Source organism: Myotis myotis, unplaced genomic scaffold (assembly GCF_014108235.1).
Source record: "Myotis myotis isolate mMyoMyo1 unplaced genomic scaffold, mMyoMyo1.p scaffold_m19_p_27, whole genome shotgun sequence".
In the NCBI taxonomy this organism is placed as follows: Eukaryota; Metazoa; Chordata; class Mammalia; order Chiroptera; family Vespertilionidae; genus Myotis; species Myotis myotis.
The window spans coordinates 2,744,420-2,770,303 of record NW_023416332.1 but is presented as its reverse complement, the minus strand read 5'-3'; the positions used below and the strand labels follow the sequence as shown (position 1 = coordinate 2,770,303).

Genomic DNA, 25,884 nt, shown 5'->3' with positions numbered 1-25,884 from the left:
CCCTGAGCCACTGCAGGGATCACCTTCCACGCTGAGCACAGGGCAGCAGGGGCAAAGCCAGGTGCCAGCAGGGGCCATCCTACACACGGGATGGGCAGGACTAGCCCTTGCCCTCCCCGGTATCATGAGCTTCCTCACCAAGTCTCCCAGCCCCAAAGGGAAGCAGGCACAGCGCTGGCTGAGCTCGCGCACCCTGGTCTCCTATGTCCGTTTCCAGGGACACCTGTCTTGAAGCCACCACGAGGGGCTTGTCCCCGGTCTGCTCCTGGCTCTGTCAGGCTCCTGAGCCCACTTCAGAAGGGGTCCTCTCCGCCGAAGCGAAGAGAGCGGTGGGGGGTGGGGCAGGGAGAGGGGGCTACCCCAGGTGCATGAACTCCCACCCCACCAGATGTTGCCAGAGGTGCTTCAGGTCGCTAAGCAAACCTCTGGCTGAGAAGTTTACTTTTGAGTTTTAACTTATACGTTGAAAACAGTGATGTAAGCTGTGCTGAGGTGAAGAAAAGCCAGCTCCCCCCACATGTCCGGTTAATTGCAGGGCAGGACCAAGCCAGGCCCGGCCGGCCCCAGGGAGGTGAGGCAGGACCTGCCTGAGTGAGGATGGAGCAGCCCTCATCACTGGTCACGGCTGCTCTTCAGGGTCAGGCTGTGCTGGAGGACAGCACTGGCGCCCCCGAGGGCTGGCGGACATACCTGGGTGCACCGAGGGTCACCCACAGTAATCACTGCCCAGTGGCTGCAAACAGCTCCGCTGGTTCCAACCCCAAAGCAGCCACGGCCTCCCTAACACCTGCCCACCCTGGCCCCACCAGCCTGCTGGGTGTGACACCAGTGACCGCCAGGACAGGGTCCTTCCAAAGTGAAGTCCAAGCCCACCCCAGTCCTTCAGGCCTCGGACAGCAGCAGGCCCGGCGCCAGCCATCAGCCCCACTGCCGGAGAGGGGCAGGGCCTGCCTAGGCATTCGGCCCCTGCAGACCGGGCGACTGCTCTGGGCACACTCCACGCTCAACGTTTTCTCGGGGCACCTGAGAGCACCCACAGGGGAGGCAGGCCCAGCGCTCAGGCCCGGACTTCACCAGGTGCCCCGCCGCTGGAAGGGGGACAGGGTACCCTGCTGGGCACCACACATGGGGCCTTGCCGTCCTCTTCCTTGCGGTCCTGGAGGCTCCAGTCGGCACCCGCCCTCAGTGTGGCGACATCCAGGAGACCATCACAGGAGCGCGGCACAGCTGGCACCTGGCACACACGGGAAGAAAGTTCCCTCCAAGAGGGCACTGCTCCCGCCTGAGCCCTCTCAATGCCCCTGCTTTCTCTCCCACACCCTGGGTGTTTGCTGGGCGCAAACAGGCAGACCCTTCCATAGGGGCGCCCTGCCCCACCCCACCCCCCGCCCCCCACCGGACGCGCGCCCTCCGACCCCCTCTGGCCTCTCCCTGCCGGTGTGGCCTCCCCCTGCCCGACAGCGCAGGGTCACAGAGGGGCCGGGGCGGTCGCGCTGCCCAGGAACAGATCAGCCGCTGTCACACGCACAGTGGGTCCGGAGCAGCGCAGTGTGCGGTGGGCAGTGGCTGCCCTGCGCCTGGAGGGGCCATCCCGCACCCCAGCCCTCCTTCCCTTCCAACCTGGGCGTCCGAGCCCCTGCAGCTGGCGAGGGCGGGCGGCTGGTGGGATGCGCCCCCGCCCGCCGGCCTGGGCCCCCAGCGCATCACCTGCGCCCCCCGCTGCGGGACAGTCGCCGGCTCTCGGCCCAACTTCGGCAGCGGCCGCGGCCCCCTCGCGCCCCCACCGCCCCGCGCCCGCGCCCCGCGCCCGGTCCGTATGCAAATATGAGGGCCCCGCAGCCAATTGCCGGCCGGGCCGGGCCCGTCCTGCCACGCCGCAGCCAGTGGGAGCGAGGGGGGTGCGGACGCCACGCCCACCGCCGCGCGGCCCCTCGCGGGCGCGGCCGGCGCGTTCCTTTCCGCACGTCGGCCTCGGGGCGGGGCCGCCACCTGCCGGGCGGGGCCTGGGGCGCCTCGGCACCTCCTCGCCGGCCGCTCCCCGCCCGCCCGTCCGGGTGGTTCCACCCGAGGCGCCGTTCCCCGCCCGCCCGCCGCGCAGGGGCCGGCGCCTCCCAGGGCACCCGCGGGACTCCGCGCACGTAGCCGCGGCCGAGGAGGGGCCTCGGCTTCGGGACACACGTACTGCCCGCGTCTCCCGCGCCCATCTCGGCGGCCTGGCTGGCGGGACAGAGCTGGCGTGGACTCCGGCTCCGCCCGGTTTGCCCGCAAACCCCTGGATCCTTCCATGGGGAAGGCTCGGAGCCCGGAGCGCGGGCCTAGGGTCCGTGGGCTTGTCCCCTGGCGTTGCCAGCCTGTCCGGGCATTGGGGAGGAATGAATAGCCAGGGAACTGGTTCGGACCCGGAGGGAGTGACTCCTCGAGGAGCCCCAAGGTGGCCGCCCAGGGACACTGGGCCCTGGCCCCTTCCCTTCCCACTCCCTTCGGGCCCCCATGGCCCCGGGGATCCCTGAGGCAGAATCAGGTCACCCAGACCCCTGGCTGGGCAGAGAGGTGCCTGCTCCCCTTTTCTTCCTCGTACAGGGGTCCTCATAAGCCTTTTGCGCCCCCTCCATGGTCAGCAAGAGTTCCCCCTTCCCCCACCTCCCTCAAATCAACCTGAGCCTGGCCCTCCCTGGAGTCCCCACTCTCCTGGCTCCAGGCAGCTCCAAAGGTCCCCTCTGCTCTCCATTGGCTCCGCGGCCCTTGGCCCAGGGTGAGAGCCCCAGCCACCCTGGCCGCCTGACTGCCCTCCTGCCTCCACTGGCCAGCCCACTCCTGGGCCTCCCTGCCCCCAGTGACTTGTCTGCATGCCACATAAGTCTGGGCTCAGCTGCCACAAACCCAGCTCGGCCACTGCTGCACCCAGCCCACCATCACAGTCACTTCATTTCTTCCTTCAAGACTGTCGCCTGGGTGGCTCAGGGCTGGGTGGCTCCAGGGAGGCATCTGCCCTCTCTGGGACCTCAGGAGTGTGAGAGCTGGTGCAGGGAAGTGTAGCCACCTGTGGATGGGGAAGGAGCTCAGGGCCATGAGTGGATCAGCTCTAGTGGGTCAGAAGTTGAGGTGTCACCAAGACCTGGATCAAGTGGGTCCCCGAGGAGGCCCACACCTTCCCGACGGGGGTGGGCTGACACAGAGGTTCGGAGGGAAGAAGTCTGGGACTCGCGGACATGGAGAGGCCAGAAGTCAGGGTGACTCCCAGTTTCTATCTTGCCCTGTTGGTACAACCCCCAGCTGCGCCCCCAGTCCCGGCAGTTCCAGATGCACCCATTCCCGCACCCTAGTGGGCTCAATGGTGTTCCCTCAAAAAGATATGCTCGGCCTGTCCAGTGGCTCAGTGGCTGGGCGTCGACCCTTGCACAAGAGGTCAAGGTTCAATTCTCCATCAGGGCACATGTTGGGGTTGCAGCCCATCCCCCATGGGGGGTGTGCAGGAGGCAGCTGATTGATGTTTCTCTCTCATCGATGTTTCTATCTCACCTTCTCCCTTCCCCTCTCTAAATATCAATAAAAGTACATATATATATATATATATATTTTTTTTAATATATTTTATTGATCCTTCACAGAGAGAAAGGGAGAGAGATAGAGAGTCAGAAACATCGATGAGAGAGAAACATCGATCAGCTGCCTCCTGCACATTCCCTACTGGGGATGTGCCCGCAACCCAGGTACCTGCCCTTGACCGGAATCGAACCTGGGACCTCTCAGTCCGCAGGCCGACGCTCTATCCACTGAGCCAAACCGGTTTCGGCTACATATATATTTTTTGATTGATTTCAAGAGAGGAAGAGAGAGGGAGAAAGTTAGAAACATCAATGATGAGAGAGAATCATGGATCGGCAGCCTCCCACACTCCCCCCTCTGGGGATCAAGCCCACAACCCAGGCATGTGCTCTCGACCGGAATCGAACCCAATCAGCAGGCCGTCGCTCTATCCACTGAGCTAAACCAACCAGGGGGAAAAGTACATTTTAAAAAAGACATGTCTGCGTCCTAATGCCAAACCCTGTGAATGTGGCCTCCCTGGGAAAGGGTCTATTCGTGAAGCCCAGGATCTTTTTTTTTTTAATATATTTTATTGATTTTTTACAGAGAGGAAGGGAGAGGGATAGTGAGTTAAAAACATCAGTGAGAGAGAAACATCGATCAGCTGTCTCCTGCACACCCCCTACTGGGTATGTGTCCGCAACCAAGGTACATGCCCTTGACCAGAATCAAACCCGGGACCCTTCAGTCCGCAGGCTGACGCTCTATCCACTGAGCCAAACCGGTTAGGGCGAAGCCCAGGATCTTGAGGTGAGGTCACCCCGATTGCCTGGGCAGGCCTCAATCCACACCCTCGAGAGATGAGACGGACAGCCAGGGGGAGGCCGCGTGAAGACAGAGGCAGCGGCTGGGGCACCCGACCCAGAAGGACAAGACAGGGCTCTCCTTACAGACTTGGGAGGGAGCACGGCCCTGCCAACCTTGATTTTGGACTTCTGGCTTCCAGGGTTGTGAGGGAATCACTTTCACGGAAAAAACGTCTCTTCTGGGATGTCCCAAATGTGTCCTCAGGTTCCCCCAGCGCCTCCCCTGAGCGTGCCTCCCATCTTGACCTGGGCCAGGATGGTCCCTGAAGGGGGTCACTCCATCTGTGGTCGTTTGTTACAGAGGCCCCCAGGCACTAACACACTGCCCTCCTGAGCCGGGGCACACAGCCCTGCCTGTGTCCGCTTCCAGCTCCAGCCTGAGGGTGTGTGTGGGCCCCACGCCAGAGGACAGGGCTGGCCGGGGCTGGAGAGAACGGGGATGCTCCCAGCCCAGAGCTACCCTCCTGTGCGCATGATGTCTGTGCCTGCCTGGGCCTGGGAGGACAGGAGCAGGGGTGCCCGCACACACTGGGGACACAGCAAGGACTTCAGGGTGCAGGTATGTGAGGGGCAAGTGGGCAGGGTGTCCACGTGTCCTGCTTGGTGCTAGCACGTGAGAGGTGGCAGATGGGTGGCTGGTCAGGGTGGGCCAGAGGTGACAGTACTGAGGGGTGTAGGGAAGGTGTCCACGTGTGTGTGTTAAGGTATTTGTGTCAGCGTGTTTCAATAGGTGGGGGGCACAGATACATGCCTCCGTTTTTAAGGGGTACCACCTGTGCTCAGTCTGAGCCTAGACCAGGGGCTCTGGCACAGTTCCCTGGGGACACGTCTCACATCTGAGCACAGGTTGGCGTGGCTGGTAGGCTGCCTGCTGCTCAAGGATGCCTGCTAAGGCAGTGCGCGCGCTCTCGCTCTCTCTCTCTCTCTTTTTCTTTCTTCATGTATTTTTATTGATTTCAGAGAGAAAGAGAGAGAGAAACATCAATGTTGAGAGAGAATCATGGATCGGCTGCCTCCTGCATGCCCGCTACTGGGGACTGAGCCTGCAACTTGGGCATGTGCCCTTGACCGGAATCGAACCCAGGACCCTTCAGTCCGCAGGCTGACGGTCTATCCACTGAGCCAAACCGGCCAGGGCCAGGCAGTGTTCTTTGCATCTCATCGATGGTGCGTGTGTTTACGATAATTCCCAGCAGTGAGAAGGGCGGCCCCCTCCAAGCGGATCACGAGCAGCCTGTCCCCTTCCTTCCCAGGAGCTCAGCAGGCGCCATTGCCCCGTTTGGGACGTTCTCCTGGGCAGTGTCCTCCTATCGCGTGGTCTTCGGCAGGTGGGTGCGTGCGTGGAAGGCCCGCGCACGTCTGGCTCCCAGCTGAGGGGGTTTACCACGCCGGACCCCACCCGAGGGTGGCTGCTGTGCTCCCCCATCCAGCCCTCAACACCCCTCTTCTGCGGCCCAGGGCCCTAAGGCACAGAGAGGTCGAGAAACCCTCCTGAGGTCCACCTTCTCCAGACCCTGCCCCTTGGGTCCACAGAGCGGGGGTCACTGTGGGGTCCCCGCCTCTCTGGCATCTTCCACTCTTCCTTTCTGCAAAGTCCTTTCCAGACCCAGTAAGGGTGCTCTCCTCTCTCATAACAAAGCAGAACTCGGCCCTCTGGTGGCCACTCCTCAGCTACCGCCACTTGCTGTGCAAAACCACTGCAAAGACTTGGTGCTTGGCTTACTCCGTTACTGGCCTCTCAGGCTTTTTGTTGTTGTGAATCCTCACCGGGGACATCTCTCCCGTTGATTTTTAGAGAGAGTGGAAGGGAGGCGGAGACACACACACAGAAACATCGATGTGAGAGAGGCACATCCACTGGGACTGAGCCTGCACCGAGGTACCTGTCCTTGACGGAAATAAAACCCGTGACCCTTCAGTCAGCAGGCTCTAACCGCTGAGCAGCCAAACTGGCGAGGGCCCCATTCTCTTTAAACTCCCTCCACCTCCCCTGCCCCCCGGTGCTGCTGTCCGGGGGTCACCAATGGCCGCCACCTGGCTCCACCCAGGCCCCTCCCTGGATGTGCTTCTCTGGCCGGCTTCCAGGAGCCCCAACCCCTGAAAAGAAGTCTCTTCTGGGATGTCCCAAGTGTGTCCTCAGGTCCCCCCAGGGCCTCCCCTGAGCATGGCTCCCATCTTGACGGGGCCAGGATGGTCCCTGAAGGGGGTCACGAAAGTGGCCTCCGGACTGGCCCCGTGGTTCCCAGGGGATCCTATGAGCCAATGCACGTCCTCGTGCCGGGACCCTCCAGCTGCCCAGAGCCGCTGCCCTGCCAGGCTGCACGGGCCCCGCCACGCAGGCTGCTGGCTGTCCGCCGGCCCCTGCCCGCACTCGCAGCCCTCCGTCTCTGTCACGTCCATCCTCATCCCCTCAGTGCGCCCCGGTGCACCCTGCTGATCGATCACGGCGCGAATCCGTTGGTCCCACACACGCGGGGCACGAGGCACAGCGGTCCCTGGGCTCTGGTGTGCACCGGGCGGGGCCGCGGCGGGGGGTGTCGTCCTCGCCGGAACGGCGCCCAGGGCTCATCCAGGCTCTGTCCGCGAGGGAACCGCGGCCGCTGGGGGCGGGGCCTCGCGCTCGGGGCGGGGCCTCGCGCTCGGGGGCGGGGCCTCGCGCTCGGGGGCGGGGCCCCAGGTGAGCGGACGGCCGCTCCCATTCGCCCTGGGCGGCGGGCGCGGGCCGGACTGCACCAGCTCCCGGGCGGGGGGGCGGCCCGGGACGGCCCAGCGGCGGGGGCGTGGACACCCCGAGTCCCCCCAGGACCCGGGTCTCCGGGCGTGCGTCCTTAACTACACCGTGTGTCCAGCGCCCCGAGGCCCGCGACCGCGAGGAGCGGCCTTCTCCTCCGCTCAGGCCTCTCCCGCGCCCCCCCGTCTGTGGTTCCCGCCAACGGGCGGGGCGGGAGGGACCCGGAAGCTGGCTCGTGCGCTTCCGGGTCGAGGGGCGCGCGGCGGCGGCAGCGGCGGCGGCGGCCGGGCCTAGTCGAGGCTCTCGGTCCGGTGGCGGCGAGCGCCCGGAAGCGGCCGGCGGGGCGCGAGGTTCCCGGGTACGTGCGGGGGCGACGCCGGCCCCGGGGTCCCGGCCGCGTCCCGGCCGCGCGGTGGTTCCCGGGCGCCGCGCGCTTTGTCTGCGGCCTGCGGGGCGGAGCGAGGCCTGCGTCCCGGGCCGGCGGGCGGGCGGGCGGGCGGCGGCGGGGAGGCCTCGCGCCGGGGCTGGGGGGTCCCGCGGCCTGCAGGCGGGTTTCCGGGGTGGCCGCCTTCCTGTCCGGGCCGCGGGGAGCCCACCCGCCCCTTCCCGCGACTCCCCGCCGCCGCCGTCCCGTTCGAGCGAGCCGTGACCCTCCGCCAGCTCTCGGCCCACGTTGCTGCGTCGGCTGCGCCTGCGTCCGGGCGGCCGGGGGCGCCCCGGGGACGGCGTCCTCGTCCCGACGTCGGGAGCAGGTGGGGCTCGCTCCCAGCCCCGAGGTGAAGGAAGGGGCCGCCGGTGCCCACCGCTCCTGGCGTTCACACCTGCCTGTCTGCCCGCGGCCGCAGGGTGACCTGCCCGGTGACCCGCAGAACCTGAGGCTCGGGTGAGGTTTGACTTGGGGTTCCGCACGTCGCCCCTCTCCCGGAACGACCCTTCTGGCCCATGCCCTGCACCGGGGAGCCCCTGTGTGGCCTCGGTGGCCGTCTTAGCTTTCTGGGGTTCAGGCCAATGTACTTTCCGGCCTCCCAGCCGCCATGGCAGCCGGTGGATAAGAAGGGCCCACGAGTCCGGGCCTGGCACGGTTACCACCCACCGGAGACTCGGTTCCCCGGCAGTGGTCGGAATTGCCGGTGGTTGGGTCCCTGGATTTGAAGAGAGTGGGGAAGGTCTTCCTGCATTAATCCTTTCCCCCCTCCGGCCCCCCCTCCCCCCCGTGTCCCCAGAACTGGAGGCTGAGCAGGAGAACCACAGGTTGCTGCCGGCACCCGAAAGGCTGCCGGAACCGCGAGGGGCCCTGGGCTCCCCGGCAGAAGTGGCCTCTGGAACTTAGGGCAGAGTCCGCGCAGGCCCATAGGAGCTGGGCTGCTGCTGGGGTCCCTGGCTGGTCTTGTACTTGGTGTAGGTGCAGGTGCTGGCTCCGGAAAGTACCTTTGGAGGCTACCCAGGTCCTTTCTCGGGGTGCAGCCAGCATGTACTGTTGTGTGATGTTGCAGGCGGGGGTGCAGCCTCCGGTGCAGGGGTGTGGGAGGCCTTTGGAGGACAGCTAGGCCTGCGGGACTTTGCCCACAGGTGCAGCCCTCCTCGAGTTCAGGTGCATTTCCTGGTGTTGCTAGCAAGTCCCCTGTGCCAAATCCATCATGGCCTCCTTGTCCTCTGAGGCAGGCCCTGCCAGGGCCCCTGCCAGGCGGGCCTGGGTCCCAGCGCCCCAGGGGAGAAGCCAGGCGCTATCCCTGCGCTTCCCCGCGTGGCTGTGGAGCAGGGCCTCGGTGAGGATCTGCAGTGCTGCCCCCCTGCCCTGAGCTCCTGTGGACAGGGGCCGTGCTCCTGGGTGGGCCGTGGCCCTGTCACCTTTTGGTCTGTGGTCTTCAGGAGTCGTGGCCAGGACGTGGGCGCAGGATGGGCAGGGTCCTGCCGCACTGCCCGGGCACCAAGCACTCGGGGTGCAGACCCTCCCTCGGTGGGGCTGGGTTTCTTAACTTGGGGCCACCGGCTTACGGGGCGGACCGTACCACAAACTCTGAGGTTACTGTTTCCAGGCACAGCACCGTGTGGCAGTTGGTAGTGTCACCACATTAAGCGCCTCACTGTTGTCCCGGGTCTGGAGCTGGGTGGGAATTGGCGCGGACCCCATGGGGGCTTGTTCCCTGGGACCATCTGTGTGGTGATAGCCCCACCCCGCCGCCTGCACTGGAGTCGAGCATGAGGGCCTTTGGCTCCTGGGCGCTGCCGGCTCAGCCCCCCCCCCCCTCCCCCCCCCCCCCCCGTTCCTGCTTGGTGCTTCTGCCCCCGGAGAAGGGCAGGAAGGGCGCTGAGTGGCTCCCTCTGAGGGTCACCTGATGAGAAGGAACCCTTATTTGGGGACCAGCGTTGGAGGCTCTGGTGTGGGAGGGAGTGTGTCTTGCTGCACTTAGAGGCCGCTGTCCAGGTCTCCGTGTTGTCCGTGCAGAGATCGACAGGTGTCCCCACTTGGAGACGAGGGGCCCGAGGGGGTGGCCATGGTGGCGGAGGGGCAGGGCCTCACGTGACCTCTGCTCCCCGTGGCCCGGGGCTGCCCCGGGGCTGCTCTGGGTGATCTGAAGCTCGTGGTTCCCCATGGGGTCGGGAGCAGAGGCCGCTGGCAGCCTTGGCTGAGCGGATCTGCCGGGGGAGCGCCCCGCTTGCCACCTGGCCTTTCGGGGAGCCCCTGTCGACAGCCCTGCTTTGCCCAACAAGCCTTTTCATCCCAATCCAGACCCGCAGCTGAGGCTGACTTGGGCTTGTTGCAGGTTGAGATCAGACTGCATGTAGCTCGGGAGCTAAGAATCTGTCTTTCCCTGTACCCACAGCGTTGTGGCTGGGCTGCTGTGTGCATGCTCTCAGCTTGGCCTCCTGTCCTGCAGATGGACGTGTGTCACCAGGGGTGCGACGGCCAGAGTGGCTGCCATTCTTTGCAGCCTGGCACAGCTGGGAATGACTTCACTCTCTTTCCTGCAGGCTGACCTCCCATGTCCAGCGATGGATGAGGACAGCCTGGATGAGCTGGTGGACCAGAGTCTGGGGCCAGATGTCCACCCGGGACTCAGCGCTGCCACCCTGGCCAGTGATGCTGGTGAGCCACTGCCCCTCCTGCCGTGGCCGAGCGCGGGCCCGTGGCCGGCACCTCAGGAGCGGCAGGGTCCCCGCGCTGCACGACGCGGGCCCTCAGAGAGCCGAGCGCCCACGCGGGCCCGTGGCTCAGCTGGAGCGTTGTCCCTACACCAAGGTTGCAGTCCCATCTCCCTTGGATGTTCCTCCCTCTCCCCCTCCTCTCTTTAAAATGATAAGCATGTTCTCGGGTGAGGATCACAAAGACAAGCTGAGTTCCCTTTGGCTGTTGTCTGAGTGATGTCTACGCGACTCTGTTTTTAAATTGCAGAAGTGGCACATTCTCTTGTCTTGTTTTTATAATCTTTTAAAATGACCTTTATTGTTGAGAGTAATGCAGATGTCTTGTCGTATTTTTAACGTAAGCAATACAGATGTAAATAGAGCAAAGGGATTTTGCTTTTCCTACTTTTGTCCTCACCAGCCCCACCTCCCCACCCTGCCAGCAGCAGCTGTCCCCTCCGTCCGCCCCCCCCCCCCCACTATGCCTGCTGCACCCCTCTGTGCACCCGCCCTCCTCCTGCCTCGGGTGTGACTCTGCCCCAGCTTGTGTTTTTCCTGTCTTGGTCTAGAAGAAAGCAGTGATGGTGACAGTGGCGGCTCTGAGGACACGGGCAGTGAGCTCAGCGACGGCACCGATGGAGAGGACGAGGGGGACCTGGAGGATGGATCTGGTGAGCGCGCTGCCTGTGGAGCGGCTTCCTGGGTCTCGCTGGGAGGGCAGCGGGTTCTAAAACGTCCCCAGGGACATTGCTGCTTGACCACACTGGCCGCTGAGGGGTGGGCGAGGCGCTGGGGAGAAACTCCGTGCAGAGCGGGCCTGGTGGGCAGTCCCCTGTGGGGTGTCCTCCATGCCCACGGGGCGACGGCGTACGTCGGTGTGACGCTTCCTTTCGGTTTGGTGACACGATTTGCTAGGCCTGTTCTCTGGTGAGGGCAGGAGATGGAAACGTGCCGGAGCCGGAGCGGCGGGAACCGGAACTGCGGTTTCCAGGGAGACCACGTTCCACGCCTCCCGGCAGAATGAGCAGAGAGCTCGGTGCCCCTTCCAGGCCCCGGGTCTCGGGTGGACGGAGCACGGCCTGGCCCAGGCTCCCGACCAGGTCCTCGCTGCTAGGGGCTCCCGCCTGTGCTCACTCTCATTGTCTTCTTTTAAGATTTTTTATTGACTTTTTTTTTTTTTTTGCGAAAAAGGAAGGGAGGGAGAGAGTGAGAGAGAACTATCGATGTGAGATTATAACGTGGTTTGGCGGCTGCTTCCTGCCTTCCCCCTACCGGGGATCGAGGGTCGAGCCCGCAACTGGAGCATGTGCCCTGACCGGGAATCGAACTAGTGACCTTTTGGTGCATGGGACGACGCCCTCCTCCAGGGTCACGCTTGTTGGCAGAAGTCAGGTCTCGTGCAGGGCTGCAGTCCGGTTTCTGGCTGGCTGTTGGGCACTGTCATCCGCTCCTGGCGGCCACCTTCGGCCGCCCAGCAGGAGTGCCTCGGGCCTCTGCAGTCGGTCAGGGAGAACCGCGGTTGGAAGGCTCGCCTGACGCAGTCCACCCGACCCGGGAACTGCTCTGCCGCAGCAGCAGGGTCATGGGCGGTAGCGTGGTGGGCACCGGTCCTGCCTCACGCAGAGGGATGGGCAGGCGGAGTCCTGGGACCGGCGAGGCGGCCACACCTCTGGTCTGTCCTCTGTGTGCACTTGGGGAGGACAGAAAACTAAACACGGTGACTGTGTGTTCGACCAGAGCGTCCCCTTACGTCTCTGCGGGTGGCGCCCAGCCTCGACCAGAGCGTCCCCTTACGTCTCTGCGGGTGGCGCCCAGCCTCAGCCCCTGACCGGGGCAGCTTTGTGGTCCGCTTAGGACTGGTGCTCTCTGCCCCGAGGGAGGTGGGGCCGCTAAGGGCAGTGTTGTCTGAAGGCAGATGGCTCTTTCCCACTTGCTCTGAGGAGGGGTTGGGAGTGTGGCCGCCGTCGGGGGCGCTGGCCTGGGCAGTGGACCTAGTCATGCCCGGCCCGTGGGGTCTGACTGCTCCGGGGCCGGGGCTGGGGCTGCTGGAGCTGCCCGGCCAGTGCTGTGCCCCTCAGCTTGAGAGCGGCTTGAGGTGAGGAGCCGTCGCCCGCACCCGGCGGGGCCAGCAGGCGGTCTGTCCCTCGGCGCAGGGCGAGAGCCGGGTTCCCCTGCGCGGCGGTAGCTCACGTGTGTCCCTCTCTCTCAAGGTTCCGAAGGTTCCGAAGACGACGACGACGACGACGTGGAAGTGCTGGTGGCAGCAGATCCTCAGGGGAAGCTGGAGGCCAGTGGCACGTGTCACTCCGACGACGAAGCGGAGAGCTGCCCCATTTGTCTCAACACTTTCAGGGACCAGGCTGTGGGGACCCCGGAGAGCTGCGCCCATTACTTCTGCCTGGACTGTATCCTGGAGTGGTCCAAGGTGAGGCGGCTGCTCTCGGGCCTCCTGTCTGAGGGCCTGGCCTGTGCCGGCCTCGTGCTGGGTCTGCTCTGCTCTGCCGCCGGCATGGGCCTTGGGGCTGACTCGCTCCGGTCCTGGCTCCCGCCTGCGCCGCTGGCTCTCGGGTTGTGGGCGACGTGTACTGCAGAGGCGGCAGGAGAGGAGCCTTCCCGGCAGGACAGGGACCATAGGGGCCAGCGGGGCTCAGGTGCGCGGTGCTGTGTGCTGGGGGGGGCGCAGGTGCCGAGGGGGTGTGGGGGTCGGCAGTGCCGAGTCCCGGGGGTCTGCAAGGAGAGGCCCAGAAGCCTGCGTGTCTGAGGACGCCAGAAGCCCTGCTCCTGTGCTTTCCACTCGATTGTGAGGACTTCACAGGCGTGGACTGTGTAGCGATGAGAAGGTGTGGCCGTGCTGACGCGTCTACTGCCTTGCTCTCCTCGTGCTCCCACCCCACCCGTGATGCCACGCCAGCACGGGCACGGCCAGGGACTGTGGCTCAGCGGGGCTGCCGGATGCAGGGCGAACCATGGCTCACATGGGAGCGCACTTAGACGCCAGCCAGAGGAAGGGGCTAGCGCGGCAATTGAGAGCAAGCGGAGGTGGCCCCCTGCGTGGAAAGTCTCCCCAGAGCCGGCGCCCGACACCGCGGTTCCTGGAGAGCACGCGGGGGAGGGGGAGAATCCCTCCTGCGCGCGGCGCTTTGTCATCTGTGGTGGCTGCACTGGACTTCATCCGGGAACGGGCCTGGGCCGTGGAGCTTGGCAGGGCCCGGGGATGAGGACACAGTGGACACAGCGGCCCCTCATGGGCAGAGAGGGGCTCTTCTGTCCGCGCGTGGCGGCAGGGCAGCTCACGCAGGACCTGGCAGGCTCCTGGCCGCCCTGATAAGGCTCCGGACCTCCCGGGAGGGACTTAGGAGTAGACATCGAGCACAGGAGTCGGCGGGGTGCGCGGGACACCACTGCGCACCCCACAAGGCGACAGCCCCGGGCGCACGGCCCCGGAGCCCGCGTGGGTGGGCGGAGCCCAGGGCTCCTCAGGCCGGTGAGGGTGTGACATGTCCTCCCACAGGGAGTGCCCTGGGAGCCAGAGGACCAAGTGCATCCGGCAGACACGTCCGAGGGTGTGCTCAGCAGGGAGAGGGGCTGCGGGCTGCCTGTGGGAGGCTCGGGCAGCTCCGTCCTGTGCTGGCCAGAGGCGCCCAGACCCCAGCGGGCAGGGGGGCTGGTAGCTTGCGGGGGCTGCCCCAGGATGTGGAGATTCACAGGGGTAGGTGCGTTGCGCTGTACACGGTGTATCTAGTCAAGGCGTTTGGTAGGACTCACGTGGAAAACACTGAAGGCAAGAAGATCTTAGCAGCATTTCTGAGGAGGGAGCCCTCTGCGTGTGCTGAGACATGGGAGCAGCTCATGGAACACGGGCACAGGCTTGGAACAGAGAAGGGGGCGCCCGTGGCCAGTCACCTGTCCCCTGCGTGCCTTCTCCCTCAGCTCCCTTCACGCCTGCGAACGGCCGTGTGCACATGCTGGGCTCCCCTTCCTTCCTCTTCTTCGAGGCGGCGGCTCCTGCCTCGCCGCTGTGGCCCAGCAGCTTAGCTCGGCCGCGTGCGGAGGCGGACCGTCTGGCTTTCGGGGTGAAGGCATGTTGCAGGCTCAGCGTGTGCTTTATTTCGAGTGGGACGTTACTAGCGAACGCGATCTGCAGGGTCCTGACACCGCTCCTGTTCCTCACAGAATGCCAATTCCTGTCCAGTCGATCGAACTCTATTTAAACGCATTTGTATTCGAGCCCAGTTTGGTGGAAAAGTCCTGAAGAAGGTGAGTGTCTGCGCTGTGGGGAACCCCCGCCACTTGTGTTCATTGCATGGCCCCTGTCTCATGGGGAAGCTTTCAAAATTGCTTTCCTGAGATGAGTGCGTACTGGCCCCACGCTTCTTAGAAACCCACCCGATTGCCATTTGCAGCCGTGACGGAAGCCGTGGGGGAGGGGGTTGCCCTGTCTGTCGGCCACGTGGGTTCTGGGGGAGGGGCACTGCAGGCGAGGGGGCCGGTTCCCAGGCGCCCTCTTCTCCACAGCGCACCTCCGCCTGCCCGTGGCCACGCAGCCGGGCCTGGAGGAGGCGGTTCTCTTGGGAGCGGGACCAGGTTTCGGCTGGCTTTTCTGCTTTTCAGAGACTGAAAGGGCCTCCGCACCTCTGGTGTCGAGGACGAGCCGTAGAGAGGCTCCTAGAGGCACCTTAGACCCGAACACCAGGGACGGCCGCGCAGCTCTCGCAGCCGTGGACCCGCTGTTTGTTACAAAGTGCACAAAACCGCAGGTGCCGGGGCGTGAGGTGCATATTTCTGCTGAGACCACACCCTTTCTGGGGCTCTGGGGTCGGTGCTGCAGGGGGCAGCCTGGGCCCTGGTGTGGGCAGTTTTCCTGCAGGCACCTCATTCCCTGGCGAGTGCCTCGGTGTGACGGGAGGTGCAGGGGGACAGCCCACCAGACACGCGGCCTGCTTGTCACCTGCGGCTGCTGACACCTGCGGGGGTGTTGCTGGGGGGCTCGCAGGAGAGGCAGGGGCGTGTCCACAGACCTCCCACCAGACAGGGCTCGAATGATGGCAGCTGCGTTTCCACGTCTTTGCTCGATTATGTGACGTTTCCCGAGTGGTTAGTACCTGCTGCCTGAAGGTTGCTTTCCTGTTCTCATGGTTGCCCGGGGCGTGGGGTGGGCTCCCTCCAGCACCAGGGCCCTGCTGCCTCCACTGCTTGCTCTGCGCTGGGCCCTCGCATGGGCACCACTTTGTTTTCGGTTGAATCCGTTTTTTCTTCTTGATAAACTACTTTAAAATGGTCCCAAATCATAAAAACCCCTGGATGCGTATTAGTTCCGAGCCTCTGGGTCGGTCTGCGGGGCACGGGGGAGCCTTCAGCAGCTGAGGGAGCTGCTCCGGGCCGACCACAGACTCAGCCCGCTGGGCAGATGGGTCGGCGCCACTTGCCGTGTGAGCAGCCGCGCCTTCTCCCTCCAGGTCCCCGTGGAGAACGCCAGGGCCGGAGAGGAGGAGGACGACCCCACCTTCTGTGAGGTGTGTGGCCGCAGCGACCGGGAGGACCGCCTGCTACTCTGCGATGGCTGTGACGCTGGGTGAGCGCGGGGCCCGCCTGCTGGCCCGTCCACAGCCAGCATTTCTCACGGAGCTGAGAAGCGGGGGCCCCGGGCCCTGACGCGCAGGGAGACACCTTAGCACCTCGGGCCACGCTGTGGTCTGGGGCGCAGCTGTGCACCTGCTCTCCGGTGCCGGGTGTGGCCGGGCCCGGGTCTGATGGGCCCTGCACTCCTGTAGGTACCACATGGAGTGTTTGGACCCCCCTCTCCAGGAGGTGCCGGTGGACGAGTGGTTCTGTCCGGGATGTGCCAGCCCCGGAGCTGCCACCTCTCCTGCAGGTAATGCCGCCGCTTCCGTGTCCATGCGGCCCAGGGCAGGGGCAGTCAGGCCCGTCCAGCTGGGTGGGCTCTCGGGCGCTGGGCCCAGGCTTCGGCGCTGCCGGTCTGGAGGGCCAGCTGCACAGCGGCCCAGCCTCTCCGTTCCTCCCAGATGCGGATCCCGTGACCGAGGAGGAGGTCTCTCTGCTCTTGGTCGATGTGGTGCCGACCGCCAGCCGGCTGCGGCCTCGTGAGGGGCGGACCCGGGCCATCGCCAGGACACGGCAGAGTGAGCGTGTTCGAGCCACTGTGAACCGGAACCGCATGTCCACTGCCCGGGGCATCCAGGTGGGCACTCTCCCCCCACCCCGGGTCTGGGTGGGCGCCCGGCTTCAGGGCGTTCCTGTGGGAGCATTTCTGGGCGGGCGCCCGGCTTCAGGGCGTTCCTGTGGGAGCATTTCTGGGCGGGGAGGGCGGAGGCGACTGGGGCACTTGGGCCTAGTGCTTTCATCAAACACCGCTGCCACCACCGGCGCCCAGGGAGGGCACCTGCCGCCCGTCCCGGCCCGTGTCCTGGGGGGTGACTCCTCTGCTCCATTTGCTCCTGAGCCTGCCTGGCCCTCCTCATCCTCTGCCCTCGCCCTGAGCCTGCTCCCTTGGAGGCCTCCCCTCTCCCCTGGGCCGGCCCCCCCGGGTCCCTGCCAGCAGGAAGCATCTGTGGTTTGTGGAATCGAGAGGGTGATGCCAGCTGGTGGGGCGGGCCTAGGCTGTGTGTCCCCCACGGCGGCCTGGCCGGGCCTCCCTGGGAAGGTGTGGATGAACCTGGTGCCCACCAACCCCACCTGCGTGCAGCATGTCCCGAGGTACCTGGTGTCTTCTCTGCTTGACGAGACCATCGAAGCCGTTGCCTCTGGTCTGAGCACAGCCGTGTACCAGCGCCCCACCACGCCGCGGGCCCCTGCCAAGCGGAGGAGGAAAGCAAGTAAGCCAGGCGTGGGCTGGCACCGTCCCTGACAGGTTCCCTGGGAGCTGCAGGCCCCACGGGAGCACTCCTGCCAGGCCGGTGTGGGTCCCTCCCCCTCGGTGAGCGCAGGGCAGTGAGCGACTGAACAGTCAGTGCCGTTCCCCACCGTGGGCACCGTGGTAGCCGCTGCTCTGGGACAGGCCTGGCATGTGCGGCCTCTCCGTGGAGCCAGCTGTTGGGCATTGGGCCCTTTGAGTGGGCAGCTGGGAGACGGTCCTCGGTCACACCGATTCTCGAGTTAAAATTCAGCATCATGGGCTCTTGTGTGGTACGTGTGTGTGTCTTTTTTCTGATGTCATAAACCCGGTCACACTCCTGACGTGCTTCTCACTGGCTTCGCCCCCCTGCCCGGAGGACAGTCTCTGAGTGGACGCTCCAGAGATGCCCTCGTCCCTGCGAGCGTCCAGCTGGGACGGGGCGTCGCCTGGTGCGGTGGCAGGCGGCTGTGTGTGGTTGTGCCTCCTTTGCTGTGTTTCGCTTGAGGTTTTGTTTGTTTGTTTGTTTGCTGAAGAAGATCTGGCAGGTGTAGGTCAAACCCGCACTGTGGTCGGGCTGCGGAAAGGGGCCTGGGCTCCGTCGTCCTCCCCGGCTCAGCCCTGGCCTCCCTCGGCAGCCCCAGCACTCGCCCCGCCTGCTCGCAGCATCGCCCTCTTCCCTGTGCGTGGGCGGTGCGCCTGCAGAGGGAGGCTTTTCCCGTCGGGGCCCACCCCCCGCGCTGTGGTGCTGAGAGAACGAGCAGGCGTGCCCGCCCCATGAGCAGCGGCCGTGCGGAGTCTGACTGTGTCACAAAGGCCGCGGGGTCTGCAGTGTCGTCTGTGCGAGCCCACAGCCAGGGCAGGGCTGCTGCTGTGCGGAGAGTGTCCGTGCCCGTGTGGACGTCCCCTGTCCCGGGGTCCTGGTTCTGGTCCGCACTGCCGACCGCGCCGAGCCTGTTCCTGCCCGTGCGCCGGGTAGTTGGGCCCGGGTTCCCGCGCTCGGGGCTGGTCTGCTGGTCTGTGTGCCTGCTGCGGTGTGTGTGTGGGGGTGGCGGTGTCAGAGCTCAGGGCCGTGGACAGGCTGGGGCCATGGGGGGGCTCACCTGCACCAGCTGCACAGCTTGAGGCCCCCCCCCCCGACCTGTGGCCGGGCCTCGGTGCACAGACCTCAGCCCCGTGGCGTTACTCAGCAGCCCTGGGGGTCACAGGGTTCCGCACCATTGTGAGCTCACAGGGGCAGCTGGGGTGCGTGGGGTGTAGCCGTGGGTGCCCAGGGTCGGTCCCGCCATCTTCCTGGCGCCCCTGCTGCCCTGCCGAGGCTCCCGTGCCTCTCGGGTGCGGGGGGCCCTCCTCCCACTGAGCAGCCCTGGCAGCTCCAAGGCGCCGGTCAGGCCTGAACGCGGGCTCAGGGAGGGGCGGGTGGCGTCGGGGAGGTGGCCCGTGCTCTCTTGTCTCTGGTGAGACCCCCAGGGGTGCAGAGCCAGGTCCCTCACCATGGCTCTCGCTGTCGGGTGGTTCTTCTGATGTAACTGGGACGTGGGCGCCGGTTCTCCAAGCCCGGGTCCTGCTGTGCACGGCCGCCCGCCCTCCGCCCGCCCTCCGTGGGCGGCAGAGCCTCTAACCGCAGTTGATTTTCCCATTGAAGACTTCAGCGCGAACGTGGTGGTTCCCCGCGGAGCCTTGGCGGGGGCACCCTTCGGGGACGCCGTGGGCACACGGGAAGCACAGGCCCACGGTGTCCTTTCTGCAGGAAGACGGAGGAAAGCGCTGGGAAGGAAGAAAACCCAGCCCAGACCGGCCGTGAGGAGCAGGAGCTCGGGGACAAGGTCCAAGAGACGCCAGGGCCGTGGGAAGAAGAGGAAAGGACAAAAGCTGAAGGTGGGCCTGCCAGGTCCTCCGAGGGCGTGGTGTCCTGGAACGGCCTCCTGCTGGGAGCCACACCAGCGGCCGCAGAGTGCAGACTGGCGGGCGTCCTGCGGGTGGGCCAGGACACAGGCAGAGCTGCTGGCTCGTCAGGAGGCTCCCTGGCGATCCCTGGTTTTAGGGGCTACTGGGGCGGCTTCGAGGGCAGCACCCACAGGGGTCCTGCGGGCAGGCTGTCCTGTCCTGGCGGAGCCCCAGGTCCACCCTCATTGGCCTGGGACCTGCAGAGGCCGGGTGGTGGGCGTAGGGATGGTGTGGGGCCGGCTGCTCTGGTCTGGCGTGGGCTCAGCCGCTGCTGGTGTGGCCAGCTCGCACCCAGATCCACGTGTCTCACGGCGGTCCTTTCCCTTCAAGGCTGCTCAGAGTGAAGTCACAGCTCGTGGGCGCATCGCGCGGACACTGGGCCTCCGGAGGCCAACCCACGGGGCCTGCATCCCATCCGTGTTCCGGCCTGCGGACCCCTCCCTGGGGCTGATGCGTGCGGACATCGGGGCTGCCTCTCTCTCTGTCTTCGGAGACCCCTATGAGCTGGACCCTTTCGACAGGTGACTGCAGGGGGGCAGTGCCACAGGCACCTCTGCAGAGTTGGGGAGCAGCTGTCATCTCCCTTCTTCCTAGTGTGGCGGTGGGCACGCCACCCCTGTGGGCCAGGGTGAGCCTCAGGCACTGCATGCTCGTCCCGGGCCGAGGAACGTGCCGTGTGGGCAGCACCAGGCTGTCCTGCTGGGCACTGGGCAGGGGCGGAGGGGCCCGTGGGCCTTGGGCCTGGGTCACCGTTTCCTCGGCTGGTGTCCTTCCTCCAGCAGTGAAGAGCCGTCTGCCAGCCCTGCTTCCCCTCTGAGTGCCAAGAGGAGGGTCCTCTCCCGCTCAGCCCTGCGTTCTCACCAGCCCGTGGCCAGGCCCGTCTCCATGGGGCTCTCCAGGTGGGTCTGAGGGCATAGGGCAGCGCTTCCGGCGTGGCAGCCATGCTGCTGGTCTCTAGACCCCAGACTCCCCGTGGCTTCTTGATGGGGAGCGAGGGCATGAGGCCACGGGCAGGCCCGTCAGGAGGGGTGCTGGGTGCTGGGTGGGGAGCCGTCAGCGGGGGGTGCTGGGTGGGGAGCCGTCAGCGGGGGTGCTGGGTGGGGGCCAGGCTGCTGGGCTGCGCCTTGGGCTGGGCCTTTTCTCATATTGGATCTTTTGGGGGGAAGAAACTGAACCCCCATGACGGCAGAGCTGCTCCGCTGTGCTCTGGCCTGTGGTGCACCCGCTGACTTCATCCCGCCCCGTTTTCAGGGGAGCTGCCGGGTGGGTCTCACTCCTGGGGGGGTCCTGGCAGACGGCCTCCACTCAGCCCCACTCCCGGGGTCGGGCAGGGGTCTGAGGGCGGCAGTGGCAGGGCCTGGTCTGCACCTGCAGGAGGAGCGTTCCTGCCGCGGCGCCCGAGCCGGACGTGGACGTGGCCCCTGTCCCCGACCTGCTGGGCAGCATCCTGTCAGGCCAGAGCCTCCTCATGATGGACAGCTCCGACATCACCATCCACCGCGACGGCTCGCTCAGCGCCAAGCGGGCAGGTAAGCCGCCTCGGCGCAAGTGGAGACTCGCTGGGCTTGGGTGGGTGCGCGTGGAGGGCAGGTGCGTTTTCCACGCACAGAGGACGTGAAGGAGGGGCAGCGTCCTCCTGTTTTTCCCTCATGTTCTGAACAGTGTCGACGAGCAGCTAACTTGGGTGGTGACGGAGCCGCAGGCCACAGGCCGCCTTGTGGCCTCTGTTCTCAGCCCTGGAGCCCGCCACGCGGAGCCCTTCGCTGATTTGGGTCTAGCACAGTGATGGCGAACCTTCTGAGCTCGGCGTGTCAGCATTTTGAAAAACCCTAACTTCACTCTGGTGCCATGTCACATAGAGAAATTTTTTGATATTTGCAACCAGAGTAAAACAAAGACTTACATTTTTGATATTTATCTTATGTATTTAAATGCCATTTAACAAAGAAAAATCAACCAAAAAAATGAGTTCGAGTGTCAGAGGTGACACGGTGTCACGGGTTTGCCATCACTGGCCTAGCAGGTCTTGGGGGTGGGGTCCAGTGTGGGGACTGGGCAGCCAGTGATGGCAGCACTGCGGAGGCGGGCAGCCCTCCCCTCCTACCTCCTGCCAAAGGTCTGTCACTGGCTTCGGCAGGTCCTGAACCCACATATCACAAGGGGAGGCAGAAGGGAAGCCCCACAGCAAAGCCTCCAGCTGCCCAGGGCACACCGGTGGTCCCTACGCCCCCCACAGGGCTGTCCCGCCGCAGGGCTGTGCCCCAACCAGCAACAAGTGGGAGGAGCTTGAAACGCACAGCTAGAAGCCGTGTGATAAAGGCTAAGCAAGTCATGGAGCTTGGAAAGGAGGGAGGGCACCTGATGGCCGTCTGCCTTTTTGTCTTTTAGCACCTGTTTCTTTTCAGCGACACTCAGTCGGTCTGTCCCGAGGGGGAGACGGCCCACGGCCCCCAGCACCAAGCTCTGGGCTCCTGGGAGGCCTGGGGTCGTGCAGTCCAGGCAGGCCCACCCCCTCCCACGCCCCTGCGCTCATGTCTGGGGCTGCGGCGAGACTGGACTCTTCAGTGACCCCTCGGTCAGGTCAGGCCCAGAGCCCGTCAAACGTGAACAGTCCTGGCTTCAAACGACGGGAGGACCCACAAGTTAGAAGCCTCAGTGAGCACGCTGGGCCTCTTGGATTCACATCTAAGATCTCAAACGGCGGCCCTGACGTGCCAGCCGCCAGTGCAGTGCCAGGCCAGGCCCCGGGGCCAGCACCGCGGAGAGCGGACATCTCCCAGCTCCCCAGGATACCAAAGATGAGAAGGGACAGCGGCAGTGGGTGGGCGGACACAGCCCCCGCCCCCGCCCCCACCGGTGGGCAGCGAGTGGAGATCCCTAGCTCCTGCATCAGCCGGCTGACAGGCAGGGAGGGCCCGGGGCAGCCTGGCCTCGGGGCCCGGGTGGAGGGCTCGCCACACGGCAGGGGCCCCCAGGAGCCCAGCGTGCACTCAAGGGGCGGCGGTGCTCAGTCCCCTGCCCCGCTGGGACCCTCAAGGGGGAAGGGCGGCAGCTCAACCTTTGAGAGCTTCCGGATCAATATTCCCGGGAACACGGCGCATTCCAGCAGACTCTCCAGCCCCGGCTTCTGCCACACGTTCCAGCCTGTCGACAACAAGGCGCAGAGGAAGGAGAACCCCGCCCCCCTTTTCTCCCTCAGGAAGACGAAGCAGCTCAAGAGCGAGATCTATGACCCGTTCAACCCCACGGGCTCGGACTCCAGCTCTGCAGGCAGCAGCCCCGAGCGCTTGGGCCCCGGCCTCCTGCCCTCGGAGATCACCCGCACCATCTCCATCGGCAGCCCCAAGGCCCCGCCCTCGCAGACCGTGCGGTGTGTCACCTCCTACACCGTGAAAACCGTCTTTGGGGCGGAGCCCGAGCCGTCGCGGGGGCCGCCCTCCAGCCTGCTCCAGCTCCGGGGCGAGGAGCCCGCGGGGCGCCCGGACTCAGCCCCCCGGGTGCGAAGGCCATCCCCACTGGAGCCCTGGGAGGATGAGGATCGGCCGCCCCGCACCACCTTCTTCGGCTCTGAGGAACGGACGGTGACCTGCGTGACGGTGGTGGAGCCGGACGCCCTGCCGACCACCACCCACAGGATCGTGGAGCTGCGGTCTCCGTCCCGCTCCCGCTCCCGCTCCCCGTCCAGCTCCCGCGGCAGAGAGACCGACCAGAGGAAGCAGGCCTCCGCCCCGGGGCACAGGCAGACCCGCTCCCGCACCCGCTCCGGCTCCCGCTCCGGGGACAGGAGCTCCAGGTCCTTGTCACCTCTGGTGGGTGAGGACCAGGCCAAGAGGCCCCTGGCCAAGGCCAGGGCTCGGAGGTCTTCCAGTGACCGCTCCAGCAGCCACGAGCGGGCCAAGCGGAAGAAGGCCAAGGATAAGAGCAGGGAGAGGAAGAGGGACTCGGGCCGAGGCCGGCGGAGGTCCCGCTCCCGCTCCGGCAGCCCTGGGAGCTCCTCCCACGAGCACCGCGAGAGCAGGAGGAAGAAGAAGAGACGGTCCAGGTCTCAGGGGAGGGGGTGCTCTCCCCCCAGCAGCCTGGAGAGGGCCCGGAGGCCCCGCCGTCCCCGGGAGAGGAGCCGCGAGTGGCCCCGAGACCGGCGGGGCTCCCGTGAGAGGCGGCGGCACAGGTCCAGGTCCCCCAGCCCGGAGCACAGGCCCCGAGATCACCGGAGGCCTCGTTCTCGTGAGAAGCGGCCTCGGCCGCGCTCCCGCTCCCGCTCCCCGGAGAGGAAGTTTCCCGTGAAGGAGGCTTCCCCAGCACCCCCTCCCCAGGAGGAGCCGAGGCCGGACAGGGAGAACCCGGTGGGGCTGCAGGCCTCAGCAGGAGCTGAAGCCTGGCCAGAAGGGGCTGAGGCCAACCAGGCCCCCCCGAAGGCTCCCCCTGCCCCGGAGGTGCCGGCTGAGTGTGCCCCCGAGGACCTGGACTACGTGGACTCGGTCGAGGCGGGGCACGTCTTTGACGACTTTTCCAGTGAAGGCATCTTCACGCAGCTCGACGACATGAGCTCCCCGCCCTCCCCGGAGAGCACAGACTCCTCCTCGCCTGAGCGCGGGGTCCCACCCCCCGCCGCTGCACCCCCGGCCGGCCAGCAGCAGGACAACAGCCTGGCTGCCATCAGAAGGGAGGTGTCGCTGATCCACAGTGAGGACACCGAGCAGCCCCCACCCTGGACAAAGGGTCCCCAGGAGAAGGCCTCGTTCCAGCAGGACCAGGCCAAGGCTGCGGTGCCGGGTGCCCTGGGAGGCCCGGCCGGGGGCGGGACGCTGCTGGGCAAGGAGGAAGGCCTCTGCCTGACCTCCGTGCTTCGGGCGAAGGCCCCGGTGAAGAGGGTCACCTGGAACCTGCAGGAGGCGGCAGGTGGCGCTCTGGCTGAGGACCGAGGCCTGCGTGAGTAGGGGCTCCTGTGGCCTCACAGGTGGGCTGGGGCAGCACGGAGGGGGCACAGAGCGGGCACCGTGGGCATCTTCTCCCTGGTGGCTCCTGGGCCTCTGGGGTCACTGGTAGGGAGGTGGTTGCATCCAGCCGGTGTCCTTGGTGCTGGGATGCTTCTCTGGAGTTTTCCAGCGGGAGGTTGCCTTCCGCCCTGGGTGGTCACAGAACACCCACCTCCCCGTGTTGGCCCTCAGGGACCCCACTGCACAGGCCCCAGCAGCCACAGGAAGAGGCGTGGGAACCCGGAGACGGAGGCCTTGTGGTGGACTTCCAGCAGGCACCCTGCCCCGAGCCCCCTCCTGCTTACACGCTTCCAGAGCCTGGCTTTCCCACTGCAGACCCCGCCCAGGTGGGTGTCAGGGCTGCGGGGGGAGGTGACCTTGCCCGTCGGCCGCGGGGGCTGTGCCTGGCTGGGTGCTGCCAGCATCGAAGCTGCGCTCAGCGGACTGTTCTTGCCCAGGTTTATGGCCCCAGCCTGCCTCCCGCCCTGGCTCTGCCCTCAAGTGTCCCGCCCTACGCACCGGTCAGCCAGCCCACGGTGCAGTTCATCCTGCAGGGGAGCCTCCCCCTCGCGGCCTGCGGGGCGGCACCCAGCCTGGCCCCAGTGCCGACCGTCCTGACCACAGCCTCCGAGCCAGCTGGCCACGCTGCCGCCACCAACAATTCCGAGGAGAGGATGGCCACTCCCCGGCCAGCCACAGAGAAAGCCAAGAACGAGGAGGTGAGACCCCTCTCCATCCTCCTGGGACGGGCAGGATGGCGGGAAGCGCTAGGCTCCCCCCAGGGCCCCGCAGGCCTGGGCCCAGCCCTTACCCTGTGCTCGCCCCTAGTATCTGAAGAAGCTGCACGTGCAGGAGCGGGCGGTGGAGGAGGTAAAGCTGGCCATCAAGCCCTTCTACCAGAAGCGCGAGGTGACGAAGGAGGAGTACAAGGACATCCTCCGCAAGGCCGTGCAGAAGGTGGGCGCTGGCGGGCCTTGCCGTCGCGCTGGCACGGCCTCGGGTCTGAGTGGAGGGAGGTGCTCTGGCCCTGGCACCACAAGGGCGCTTGGGAGGAATGAGTGGTGCTAGGGCAGCGGCCTCCTTGCTTGTTAAATAGGCTCAGTCCCAGAGAGCGACACCCTGTGGGCTCCTGGCCATCATGGTGGGACCCTCAGTGGCCCTGGGAGGTGGGTACAGTGGGCCCCCAGGGCCCAGTCCTGGCAACCACTGAATGTGTTTGGCTGTGAAAGGACCTCTGGGTAATTGTGCCCGCCCCCCCCCCCCCCCCCCGCAGATCTGCCACAGCAGGAGCGGAGAGATCAACCCTGTGAAGGTGGGCAACCTGGTGAAGGCCTACGTGGACAAGTACAGGCACATGCGCAGGCACCGCAGGCCCGAGGCCGGAGAGGAGCCCGCTGCCGAGGGCTGAGGCTCGCCTGGCCCCGTGTGCTTTTGCGAGTGACGGCGGCAGAAAGCCCTGGGGACCCCAGCACTGTGTCCAGGTTCCTGAGACCACGTGTGGTCCGTGCCCGCCCTGCGCCGTTTAAACTGGACGTTACGTGTACATTGTAGATACGCCTTCATTGTGTTCTAATTTATCAGAAATGGATTCTCTTTAGAAACTTCTCGTTGACTCGGTACTTGAAAGGGGAACCCTTGACTGAAGCGGGGACCTCGGGCGGGAAGGGCTGCCTGTCTCTTATTTAGGGAACACCGCTTTCTCAGCTGGCAATGTAATACAGATACGGCTCAAGTGTTCGCCCAACTCCGAGGCCGCTCAGGGGGCAGCGTGGCGGACCTAGGGGCTGGGGCTGGGCCTTGGGTACAGCACAGGGGCGGCTGTTGGCCAGTGAGGAAGCCCAGGGAGTGTTCTGGCCTCTG

The 25,884-nt window shown here is 65.8% G+C and overlaps 1 protein-coding gene across 14 annotated transcripts; it reads left to right on the top strand.

Annotated features, from left to right (window-relative positions):
* Positions 1-7,354: 7,354 nt before the first annotated feature.
* PHRF1 (PHD and ring finger domains 1) lies at positions 7,355-25,628 on the top strand. 14 transcript variants are annotated; one of them, XM_036295613.1, is made up of 18 exons: positions 7,355-7,483; positions 10,099-10,213; positions 10,824-10,922; positions 12,462-12,676; positions 14,425-14,508; positions 15,708-15,823; positions 16,023-16,123; positions 16,275-16,450; positions 16,955-17,084; positions 18,852-18,979; positions 19,379-19,569; positions 19,831-19,947; positions 20,423-20,577; positions 21,437-23,977; positions 24,217-24,371; positions 24,483-24,743; positions 24,853-24,981; positions 25,298-25,575. In XM_036295613.1, the coding sequence occupies exons 2-18, from the start codon at positions 10,120-10,122 to the stop codon at positions 25,430-25,432; spliced, it is 4,827 nt and encodes a 1,608-aa protein (XP_036151506.1). In that variant the 5' UTR covers positions 7,355-7,483; positions 10,099-10,119; the 3' UTR covers positions 25,433-25,575. The 14 variants fall into 14 exon arrangements, with proteins under 14 accessions (XP_036151506.1, XP_036151500.1, XP_036151496.1 ...); XM_036295607.1 differs by having other exon boundaries at positions 19,828-19,947; XM_036295603.1 differs by having other exon boundaries at positions 18,747-18,979; positions 19,828-19,947.
* Positions 25,629-25,884: the final 256 nt, after the last annotated feature.